General features: G+C 63.2%; 2 protein-coding genes across 2 annotated transcripts; both read right to left on the bottom strand.

The window, feature by feature from the left end:
* Positions 1–70: 70 nt before the first annotated feature.
* Positions 71–4,258, bottom strand: LOC117649397 (angiotensin-converting enzyme-like). Its single transcript, XM_034392117.1, has 13 exons — positions 3,909–4,258; positions 3,588–3,746; positions 3,372–3,456; positions 3,163–3,276; positions 2,865–3,056; positions 2,498–2,568; positions 2,248–2,417; positions 2,036–2,160; positions 1,721–1,961; positions 1,445–1,546; positions 1,232–1,375; positions 973–1,148; positions 71–887 (listed from the first exon to the last, which is right to left on the bottom strand). The coding sequence occupies exons 1-13, from the start codon at positions 4,140–4,142 to the stop codon at positions 583–585; spliced, it is 2,118 nt and encodes a 705-aa protein (XP_034248008.1). The 5' UTR covers positions 4,143–4,258; the 3' UTR covers positions 71–582.
* A 411-nt stretch (positions 4,259–4,669) lies between these two features.
* Positions 4,670–5,828, bottom strand: LOC117649581 (high mobility group B protein 4-like). The gene is made up of 4 exons (XM_034392468.1): positions 5,492–5,828; positions 5,153–5,333; positions 4,922–5,061; positions 4,670–4,682 (listed from the first exon to the last, which is right to left on the bottom strand). The coding sequence occupies exons 1-4, from the start codon at positions 5,668–5,670 to the stop codon at positions 4,670–4,672; spliced, it is 513 nt and encodes a 170-aa protein (XP_034248359.1). The 5' UTR covers positions 5,671–5,828.
* Between the last annotated feature and the right edge of the window lie 5,788 nt (positions 5,829–11,616).

The raw sequence follows: 11,616 nt of genomic DNA, 5'->3' as shown, positions 1-11,616 counted from the left end.
TGCGTGGGGCCGAAAGGGACTGCTGCAAGGGCCTTCAAAGAACGCAGAAAGGGACGTTCACAAATTTTCATTTCGAGGTTATTTGGTTTATTTCAAAATGAAAAATAAATAGAATTTTTTCTAAATACAAAAATCATCACAGAAGTAAAAAGGTATCACTTTGTTCCGAATTACAAACGCATTTGTATACATTTTATTTTCAATGCTTTATTAAGGATATAGTTCATAACGGATCGATAAATAGTGCATAACATGAAACGGATCGAATACAGAACTTACTCTACCGGACCAAACTTAATTTTACTAAATACATCTAAGGCCTTTGACAACACTGTACCCTAAATGAAATATCCAGAATGAATAAAAAAAAGTAAATCCAAAGAAAGTACTTTTTTTACTGCCCTTCCCTAAAACGCAGAAAATCACATTTCCTAAATGGTTTTCCGTTAAAAAAAAAAAAAAACCACACACACTTAAAATAGTATTTTGAACCTGTCCCATTCGCGCCGCGGCCAGTGGCGGCCTCAGCCTCGGCGCCGAGTTGTTCGAGGACGCGGAGAGTCAGTCCTTGGCCGCCGTGCCTCACGCCGCCGCCGTCGCTGCGCTGGACGTGGACGCCGGGAGCGTGGTGCTGGCCGCGGTGCTGGCCGCGGCCGTCGTGGCGGTCACGCCGACGGGCGCCTCGGTGCTCGGTGCGGCGGCAGACGCCGCCGCCGTGGCCGCGGTGGGCGCTGCGGTGGTGGGCGCGGCGCTGGTCGTCGGGAGGGTGGTTGGCGCCAGGGTCGTCTCTTCTTCCTCCGAGAACTCGCCCAGCGGGCACGAGTAGTAGCCCGCCTCGCCGCCCTTGGCGTCCATCTGGATGAGGCGGCGCCGGGACAGTCCGCACTCTGCCAACAGCGAGCACAGTCAGCCCCTGCCCGTCAGGCGCCACTTCGTAGTCGTTCGCGAATCGCGGCACGCTTTCTCGCTCACCTTTTTGACTCTGCCCCCAGCCTACCACCTCGCCCGTGCGCACGTTGTGGTCCTCCAGGAACTTCTGCAGGGGCTGGAAGTAGGTGACCATGGCGCTCGCGTCCAGGTCCTTGGTGCCGATCGTCTGTTCCAGGATCTCCTGCCACGGCTTGGAGGAGCCGACCTGCATCATCTTCCTGCAACAGCAGAACGTCGCCGTTACCCCGCTGCCCAGTCGCGGGGGCGCGATGCTGCCGCCGCGGCCGAGGATCGCACTCACTTGAGGAGGTCGCTGACGAGCGGCTGGTTGAGCAGGTTGCAGCGGTGCAAGGGCAGCCGGCTGGGGTCCTCGGCGTCGAACAGGCCCGCCACGCTGCAGAGCTGGCGGTGCATCTGGAAGGCCAGGATGGTGCCGAAGGTCGTCCTGCAAGCAGTGTGCCAACTTAGCGGCCTGCGGTCTCGCCTTTGGTTGCGTACTCTGCGAGTGGCGTACCGGAACGGCGTGGCGGCGGGGTCCATGATCATGTCGGGGTTGGCGGCGTCGAAGTCGCGCCACGACCTGTTGAGCGGCTGCTCCACGCCCTCGATCTCGTGCCTGGCAGAGGCGGGCAGAGGGGCGTTCACTTATGGCCTTCCGAACAGTGTTGCCACCCACCTTGGCAAAAGTTACCAAGGGTTGCCAACGTCAGCCTGCTGGGCTACTTCGTAGGCAGGACCTGACTGAGGTTGGCAACCCTTTCGACATTCACGGCGTGGTGCGCGCGCTCACCTCAGCTTCCACCACTTGCAGTTGTACTCCCTGGCCGAGATGGAGCGGCTGAGGGCGGCCACGCGCCACAGGTCGGCGGCGTGCATGCGCACCGCGGGCAGCAAGGTGTTCCTCGCGATCATGAAGAGCAGGTTCACGTCCATCTCCACCGAGTCGTCGCCGGCCAGCAGGCCCTGGTAGCGCAGGAAGTTGGGCGACACGAGGGACAGCGCCACCAGCCCGCCGATACCCTCGACGAACGCTGCAAAGAAGCAGCGGGTATTCGCAGGACGTTCCCGCCAAAAGGTTTGAACGAATGGCGTCGCGCTCACTCACCGTCGTTGACCGTCTGCCGGTACACGCTGGGCTGCGGCCGCATCTCCATGGCGTACACGATACCCGTGACGAGCCTGGAGGCGGTGAAGAGCGTCTGCTCGGACACCTTGCCGCACACGCGGATGCTGGAATGACGCGGACGTCCAGAAAAGAATCATCGTGCTTTTCCCACAACGCGCTGCCTGCGAACGCGGCACCGACGCCGGACTTACCGGTAGTCCTTGTTGTCGAGGAAGTCCTGCGCCACGGCGCGGCAGCTCATCGTCTTGTTGGCGCCCAGCTCCAGGATGGACTTGTCCCAGACGGCGTCGGGCACGCCCGTCATGTTGAGCGACCGGTAGAACTCGTCCGGCAGCCCGAACAGCTTCCGCACCGAAAAGTCCTGCCAAGTCCGACCAATTTCTCTCACTATCTCCTCAACTAAGTCGAGGTAATGATCGCAGCACTGGGTGAGGCGCTAACCTTGGCTCGCAGGGCGCCGGGGAAGTCCAGCGGTTTGCGAGGAACGGGGTCAGTCTGGCAGATAGGGTCATCTGAAAAACAGAATATTGAAATTGCATTTGCTGCTGTTTTTACGGTGTGGCACACGCTTCACAGTGGGCCAGAAGACCTGTGGCGAAGGCCAAAATTCTAGACGTGTTTTGAGCTCCAGAGTCGCTAAACAGGACTAGAACCGAACGTGTGACCCCACCAATGGATTCCTCTTTGGAAGAGCAATTCATTGGTGGGGTCACAGGCTCGATTCGAGTCCAATTTAGAGACTGTGAAGCTCAAAACGCTTCTAGAAGTGGAATTTTGGCCACCTCCACCTGTCCTCTGTTCCACTTACCGATGAGGTGGTCGGGGATGAGGCCCCCGTTGGGCGCCGCGTCGTTGCCGTAGCGCTGGCGCAGCCGGTTGCGGCAGTAGGCCACCATCTGCTTGTACAGGGGGTGCACGCCCTCCACCAGGGCCTTCATGCGCGCCACCAGGTCCTCCTGCTCGTAGTTCCTCAACATGTACTGCGTGAAGTCGGTGTAGTCTGGAAGCCGTCACACGCTGCCGTCAGTTCGCTGCTTTACACCATCTCCGAAGGCAAGGAGTTTCCAATTTGCATTTTGCGCTTTTTTCCCTGTTCCAGTACTCACTGTCCAGGGCCGCCGCCTGCTGCGACAGCTCCACCAGGTTGCTGAAGGTGTCCGTTGCGTTCTTGCCGTAGCGGAACTGCATCCAGCAGTGGAGGCGCTGCTTCATTTCAGCATCTGCGTCACGAATAATTCGTTTGAAGATAAAAATTAACTACATCTTTGCAAATAAAAAAATGAATTAAAAATGTCTATTGCAAACCGAACATTACCTGCGCCAAGGCCTTCTTTGTGTTCGCATTGGAAAACGCGCTGGCACCTTCGCGCAATGCCAAGCTCAGCCGCCGCATTCTGGAACTGCGGAAACCATCAAAACGCACCAAAGTATTAAAATCTGTGTTCGTCATTTCAACGGGCGAAAGAAGGCACGAAAAGCCATCCTGTGCACTGTCGCGCTTCCCCCTCCTGTCTAGCTTGCCCCTACTTACACTAACGTACTTGTCATCGGGCAAGCCGGGGGCACCCAGCTTGGAGTACATCCCTAGCTGGCGCTTGATGTCCTTGTCGGAGAACTTCTCCCGCGGGTACTTGACGGCCTCCTTGCGCTGCTGCTTTTGGAACTTGGCCACTTCGAAAGACACTTTTAACTGCAAGCAACGGAAACGGGTCGCTGAGTTTACTGCTCGTATGCCGTCGTCAAGTTTAAATACACAGGTAAATGGAGGTCATGATAAAATTTCAACTTTCAAAGTTTTTAAATTTTTAAAATTGAAAGTAGAATTGGATTGGATGGTATTGGCAATCACCACCTCCTGGCCGAGTGTCCTCTTGGAGATGTCCGTTTCGTAGTCCCACTTGGCCATGTAGTAGGTGTTGGTCTTCTTGGCCCACTCGAGGTTCAGGTTCTTGAGGAACTTCTTGGCCTCCTTCTCGGTGTAGGTCTTGACCTCAGGCGGGAAGGCGGATGCCGCGTCGGCATGCTGCAGGAAGAGGGCGACCAGCGCCACCCCCAGCAGGGCGACCACCACCTCGGAGGGCTGCATGACGTCCAACAGGGAAGAGCACACGCACACACGCCTCGCCCCGCGCCGGGGCGGCACTCGGTGGGCACGCAGGAGCACGCGGGCGGGCAGCACGGGCAGCACGGCGGTCGGCCAGTACGGCGGACGCATCGACCCGGGCGAGACTGAGGGCCGAGCCGAGTCCTCGACGGCGCCCCCGGCCGGGCCCCAGCCGCCCTGGAGGGCCGCCCTGGGAGGCCCGCCCCCGCCCGTCCCGGCCAGTCCCGGCCAGTCCCGGCCACCAAGGGCCAGCGAGGGCCGCCAAGGGGCATCGGCGCGGTCCTCGGAGAGGGGGGCTGACGGCCACCTCGAGGAAGGGCCGACGTCGTCCCGCCGCACACCGACGTCCTACCCCTGCGCACGCGTGTTGCAACAGGCGGTGCAACTTTGCGCACTGCGCACTGCGCGCGGCGCGGCGAAACACCTCGCGCGATGACCCAGGCCGTCGTCCAGGCCACCGTCCAGGCCGCGCCCGTGGACAGGCCACCACGCCGCGGGCCGCGCGCCCATCAGCACGGCAATCTGCAGCAATCAAGTCTTTAGCCTTCGCCATTTACCAATTGGTTGTCCGTCCTCTAGAGCCCCTCGCGGCCCCTCGCCGCGCCTCGCCCCTTCCGGCCCCCAGCCTGGGTCGCCGCGCACCGGCAGCGCACCGGCCGCGCCGCGCACGACGACAAGAGGGTGGAAAACGCGAAAGCCATCGCACTCCTTGGAAATGGTTCCGTTTATTGCTGTGCTCTATCTGGCCCTCTTTCGCTTGCGACTCTTTCCGATGGTCGTCCTGCTCCTTGTCCTGCTCCTGCTTCTCCTGCCCTGGCTCCTGCTCCTGCTTCTGCTCCTGCTGGGTCGCGCAGGGTATGCGGCCGTGCGGCTGGCGCTCCCGGTGCGTCGCCGTGAGGTCCTGTGACGAAAAGGTGAATTGAACAAGGTAAAATGTGGAGGCCGCGGCCGCAGTCCGCACAGGCGTGCCCGGATTGGCCGGATTGGCCGGCTTGCCTGGAGGCCCGCTGTGCCATTTGTCTGTAGGGTTGCTTGTCGCGGTCGGACATGTGCCTCCAGCGGCGGCCGCCCTCCCGCGCCACCTCGGCCGCGGACATGCCCTGCAGCTCGACCTGCAGGTGCCGCAGGAAGTTGAAGAACGGGTTCCTGGTCGCCTTGAAGCCTGGCGGCGCCCTGGGGATCACGGTGCGACGGTTGGCGTTTGCTGCCTATCCTGCAGGATGCTTTCGAACTGTGTTGTCGCTGTCTCTGTCTCAGGCTGGCGCGGCGGCCCATGCGAGAGACAGAGAGCGACGAAGCACTGCTCGTCGGAGTCGACCTGGAAGGCGCACCTCAGTTTCTTGCGCGTCCTCCTTTTGTTTTTGAGCCCCAGCACGCGCCGAATGTATTTGATGCTCCTGCCGACCGCCTTGGTGACGCTCTGCTTCGCCTCCGTCTGCTCCACCACCCCGGCTTCGCCTTCGCCCACGCCTTCGTCCTCGTCGTCCAGAGGTGCCCGGATTACCGTCATTTTGCAGGTTTTTTTGTAATGTTTTGTTGCGGTTTTTTTTTACATTTTCTTGTGCAAGGAATGAGAGTGACTAACACTGCGAGAATTTAGAAACGAGTTGGTTGGCAACCCTGTCGCATTATTGCCTGCCAAGAACTTCGCCTGCGGGGGTCGGCCAGCCGCGCACCAAGTGTTTACTATTTTTGTTTCGTCTGCGGAGGTTAGGTTACGCGCGGGTCTGGCGTCGCGACCTGGCCTGGACCGGGATGGTCGGGACTGGTCGGGAGAGCCGCGGCGGGGTGGGGCGGGGTGGGGCGGGGTGCGGCGGGGTGGGGGTGACCCGTTCGCGGACAATAGGGCGCTCCATATGCCCTGATTGCCACGAGTGTAGACTTCCGCTCGCGAACACATCCACGGCCCGTCGGCCCGGCCTGGCACGTCGTCGGCCTGGCTCGTCGGCCCGGTCCAGCATAGCATGGCGTGGTCGGCGCGGGGCGCGGTCCGCCCATGACAACCGCGGCGTCGTTCGGAGACCCTCCGCGTCCGCGTCGCCGACGGCCTGGTTGTTTCCCGAAGAAAGTCTTCCGGCCCACGCAGGACCGGGCAACCCATCCGCGCGACCCGACGCAGCCGTGGTGGCGCTGGGCGCGTGGAGTCTCTGCAAGGCGTCGCGGCGCCGGGGCGATACCCCACGCCGCGGCGGGCCGGTCGGGTCGGTGCTGCCGGTGCTGCGCTCTGGCGGCCGGCGCGGCAAGCAGTCTGGCAGCGCGGGGCGCGCCGCGCGTTTGAATGGTTTGATTGGCCGCGCCTTCTCGATATTTGCCGCCCGCCCGCGCTGCCGGATTGCGGCAACGACATCGACTTCCACGGCGTGTTTGCTCGGCAGGCGGCCGAAGGGGGCGGCGATGCGGCCATGCGGTGCGACGCACCGTCTGGGACTTTGGGGTTCGACGACGCGCCGCCGCTTTCTCTCTTTCTCCGCAGTATTGTCCCGCTAAGTGATCGCGGAACATCACGCACACATTGTGCGACATTGACGCATGCCGGCGACCTGTCTCGATCCGCGCCGTCCCACTCCGCGCCGCCCCGCCCCGATCCGCCCCGTCACGCCACGCCGCGCTTTTGTGTCGATCCTTCCAATTAATACTGTTCATACACACCCCGAGGATGCACATTCCAGAGCAGCAAGCTGGTCGAAGCTTTCGTCGCCGTGTCTCTCTCGCACTCTTGGGGCGTCCCGCAAGGGCTCGAGCGAGACAGAGCGACGAAGTTCTGCATCAGCCTGCAGTGAGTGCAGTGGAGGCGCCGTTGCAATACCGTAGCGTCACTGGCGTCACACACGGAGGCGGCGCGGCGTTTTGGTTTGGTTTACTACGCTGTAAAGTCCAGCGGGCAGCGCCGCGCGCGCCGCGTTCCTCGCGAGGCCGAGGCCGCGCCCTGCCGCGCCCTGGCCGCCCTCATCCAGCGCGATCCAGCCTCCAGCCGCCGCACGCGCGGCCCCGCCCGGTCCGCCAGCCTCTCCACCGCGCTGCGTGCGGGTTGCGAAACGAATCGCTGCATAAGGATCGCGGAATATCACCGCTTAAAGTGGCAGCACTGCTGTGCGCTGCTGTCGTCAAGATGTCCAGTGGCGGCTTGGCCGCGGCCACCCTGCTGCGCGCGCGCGCCGCCAGGCCTGCCAACCCAGTAAAAAGCATCGCGCAAAAATCATAGTGCTTTGGAAAAAGAAAGGCAAGAAAACGTTTTGGTGAACGCGGTCGGCGTCGACGACGGGGACGCGCGGACTCCGACGTGCACATCTTGGTGTTGCGCGCCGCCCATTGTTGGCGGCTGCGGCCGCGGCCCTCTGTGGTGGCGGGGAATTAGTGCTGGCAGTTGGTGCGAGGGTCCTGGCGCCGTTAAGCAGCAAGCAGCGGCAAGCAGCGGCAAGCAGCCCGAGGTTCGAACGGAACTCTCTCTGGTTGTCGCTCCTCTGCCGCGTTGCGGCTTTGTTTGGCGTGATGGGGCGTGGCGGGGCGTGGCGGGGCGTGGCGGGGCGTGGCGGGGCGTGCTGGAGTCGCACTCGCGGGGTCAGAATGCCAGGAGGCTGTAAAACGGCGCGGTAGACTGCACTGCCGAGCAGCAGCCAGCTGGCTGGTTCCCAAAAGTGCTTTCGTAGCTCTGTCTCTCTCGCACTCATGGCCCCTCCCGTGTAGGTGCGAGAGAGACACGCGCGGAATCGGCCCGCGGCGCACACGATGGAAAAGCCCTCGGCCGGTGCGGAGGTGCTGCGCGCGGCCACCAGCATGCTGCAGCACCGGAAGGACCTTCTGGAAGTCGACTGCGCCTCGCCGTCCTCGCGGCCACCGCGCCGAGTCGCGCGTCGCGGCACCAAGTATTTTTGTCGCATTAGTCACTGGCTGTCAAAGTGATGGGGCCGGGTCCGGGGAGGCGCGGGGCTTTATCCGTAACTAAGAGAGCTGTTCCGACTGACGTCTGACATTTATTTCATCTCCGCAGCCGCCAGCGCTGCCGCAGTGTAGTGCCACACTCGGGTGGGAAAGCTCCCCATGGGTTTACAGCCGCGTGTGTTAGGCCCTGCCCGGCCCGCCACCGCGAGGAGGACCGCGCTGAGCCGCGCTGTGCCGCTGTATACGGGCAGCCCGGCCGATTGCACTGTGATCAACGGGGGTGTTTGGCCAAATTGGCTGTAAAGCGAGGGGCCGGGCCGCCGGGCCACACCATTCGTCGTCCCGGACTCTGTCAACGGGCTGGTGCCGGCACGGCGCGGTCCTCCCTTGGTACCTCGTTGTTGTCCTCGCACCCCAGCCGAGTGCGAGAGAGACAGAGCGACGCCGCTGGCCGGCCTCCACGGCCTCCACGGCCTCCACGGTCTCCACGGCCTCGCAGACCGGCTAATGGCGGCGGGGCCAAAGGGTGGCCGTGATTACGGCTACCTTCGTGATCAATCGAGGCCAATGAAAATTCCTTCCCTTCTCCGCGCGGCGCCGCGCACGCCGCGGTGGATGCGGAGGAGTCCCTCGCGAGGCCGCCGTCGACGGCTGCCGCTTTTCCGACCCGAATCGAGGCCGCAACACTGCCTCGCTGCCTTTTGGCTCACTGCTGACTTGGGCCAATCCCGGCCCGGCTGTCTCGGTGTGCGCGGCGTGCGTGCGGCGCGCGCTCACACGGCGCAGGGCCGGGCCGTGGCCGGGCCGCGCGTGCCCGGACTGCGGACGCGGCGTCCGCCCTCACCCCCGTCGGCCCTTCCCCGCCGTTTGCTGCATTTTGCTCACGGACGCGAAAATTAAACGCGATACAATCAATAACCGAACCGCGGCACCGCAACCGGAACCGAGACGGCCCAGGCCGACGCCGGGCGGGCCCTAATTCAGGGGTTGCCGAAGCGACACGTCGCCGAGAAAGCGGCGCGGGGGGCGGAGCGAGGCTGGAGCGTCCTCTCTCGCACCCCTCCGGGACGCCCGGTCGAGTGGCCGGTGCGAGCGAGACAGAGCGACGATGGCACTGCTCGAAATGAGCGGCACGCACGTGTGCGACGCGCCGAAAACGATTTTTGGGCGCGTTAAATCGAGCGCGTTGTGCGAGCGCGGCCAAAGCGCGGCGCGCTCTGACCTTATGAATAGAACGTAAATTGTAGGACTGGCGCGGCTAATGGTTCTCATTCCACTGCTCCCACTGCAGCGCCTGTTGCGTGGCGCCGATCGGCGTGCCAACCAGCCCGGCGTGGCGCTACCCGCTGTGCTGGCCGAGCCTAGCCGCCACGGTCTTTCGGGGTTAGGTTGGCGAGGCTGCGCGGCGCCGCGCGGGGCGTGGCCCACCGCGTGGCCCACTGTCCCCTGCCTGGACCCTGGCCGCCCCGACTAAGTTGTAACACTTCCGACTAGGCGCGTAATTTAACGACGTCCTCGCTTTTGGGCGGTGCAGAGCAGAGCGCGGTCGTAAACGGCGAGTCCCCTCGGCGCGCGGCGCGCCTCGAAGTGTGGACTGGGCGTTTCGGCGTTTCGGCGTTTCGGCCTGGACGCCGCCGCGTTGCGTTTGCCAACCGCCACGAACCGACCAAAAAAATAAATTAAGGAAGAATAATCAACAGGAAAAGCTCCAGTCGCGGCTTTTCTGCTCCTTCGGCCCAGCTACTGCAAACGGCACACGGCGGCGTGCTCGTCCTGCCGTCGTCGCCGTCGTTACTCCGGTGGCGGTGGGCGGAAAAATATTTGGAGAAAAAACGTCTCGAGTGAACCGCCGTCTGCGCGGCCAGGGGGCTGGGGGGGGGGGAGGCGTAGGCGGTCGGGCCGTCGTCGTCGGCTGGGAAAAGATAACAAAATGCTCGGGGGTCTCGAGGGCGGCCAGGAATTCCGCCCTTCCCCGCGCGCTTTATTGGTTCAGTCACTTAGGAAAATAATAACCGGACGCGGACAGGCCCTTTTCGCCGACGGCTGGCCGACGGCCTGATCAAGTGGCCCCCGTGGCCCCTCCCACCAGAAATTAAAGGAAACGCGGCGGAAAAGGAAAAGAGATGCGACGCGATGAGGGTGCTCGCCGCGCGCTGCTCGCTGTTCGAACACGTTACGGCGGGGTTTCTCTTTCGGCAGCATCGCGTGATTCACCCTTTGTGACACATGGCGGCACTCGGCGGGCGGGCGAAAGCGGCCGGCGCGGCGGTGCGACGGCGACGGCCATGTCAGGAAACACGTCGCATCGGAATCGCCGCGGATTGGGCTGTTTAATTGCCACCGGGATGGCGCGGCCACGCGGCGCGCGCGGAGAAGACCTCCCAAATCGGGTGGCGGCGTCATGGCGGCATGGCGGTGCGCACAACAGCGCTCGCGGCGCCATCCGTCTTCGTCACGCCGAACTGCCGGCCGACGCCGTCCCCGTGGTCGCCGCGGTCCCCGTGGTGGCGAAGCGAGGCACCAATTAGCACGACGCCAACACGGCCCGCGAGGCCCGCGAGGTGTGCGATCCCCGGACTCGTTCCCGTGCGCGTTGTTCTCGCGGCCGCCTCGGCGCCGCACCGCCTGCTTATTATCCCCAATCGTCGAACGCCGCTCGTTTGCAGATGAGGCGGCCGGGCGCGCGCCGCCATGGCGCCGCCTGACGGCCTGGGCCGCTCCTGCCGCGAGTCGTCCGCGCGGGCCGTGAGGTGAGGGCCGTGAGGGCGGTGGGCGGCCGAGTCCGTGAACACCGCGCCGTGCCGCGGGCCCTAGCTCCGCTTGCCTCCGCGCTGCCATGCTCGACAACAGGCCAGCGCTGGTGGTTGCTCGCGCCGCTTTTTGCTCCTGGCGTTGTGAGCGAAAGGTGAAAGGGTGAGTGGGATTATTAACCCAAATATGCTATCGCGTTTGAAAGAAAAACCGCGGGCGTGTGCGTCATGCGGGCGGGGAGCGAGAGGACAGAAAAAAGAAGCGAACGTTGGGAATGAATGAAATGCACATTTGTTCACCGGGGCGCGCAGGAGCAGCGGCAGCAGTCCGTTCCTGGAGAGCGTTGGCGCGTCCACCAAACCGTTTGATTTATACACTAGTGTGCGGTGTGCCCTCTTGTTCCTCCCAAATCCGTGTCCGTGTGTGTCCACGCGAGCGTGTGTGAGTGCGTGTGCCATAAGCCCCCCGCCGCGCGTTGCGCAAACTAAAGCGCGCGGTCCTTCCCCAACCGCCCCGCCCCGCCCCGCCCCGCCCCGGCCGGATCGTGCCGGATGAGCCCAGCATCGGCTCGCCATCGGATCGGATGCAATCGGCGTGGGCCCGTCCATTTAAATGCAGTACGTTATTGCCGCCTCGTCCTGCTGCTTCTTGTACTTCTCGTCCTCCTCCTGGCTGCCTGCAGCGGCCCTGCTGCCCTGCGGCCCCGCGGCCCGCAGCGGGACGTAGTGAAACTGGTGCCGTTGCCGCGTTGCCGTGCGCGGCGTCGTTGCGGTTCCTGACAGACGTTGTCTTCGTCTGCTCGCTGCTGCTCGCTGTCGCCGTGGTG

Source organism: Thrips palmi, unplaced genomic scaffold, assembly GCF_012932325.1.
Source record: "Thrips palmi isolate BJ-2018 unplaced genomic scaffold, TpBJ-2018v1 HiC_scaffold_4, whole genome shotgun sequence".
Lineage (NCBI taxonomy): Eukaryota > Metazoa > Arthropoda > Insecta > Thysanoptera > Thripidae > Thrips > Thrips palmi.
This window is presented reverse-complemented; position numbering and strand designations above follow the sequence as displayed.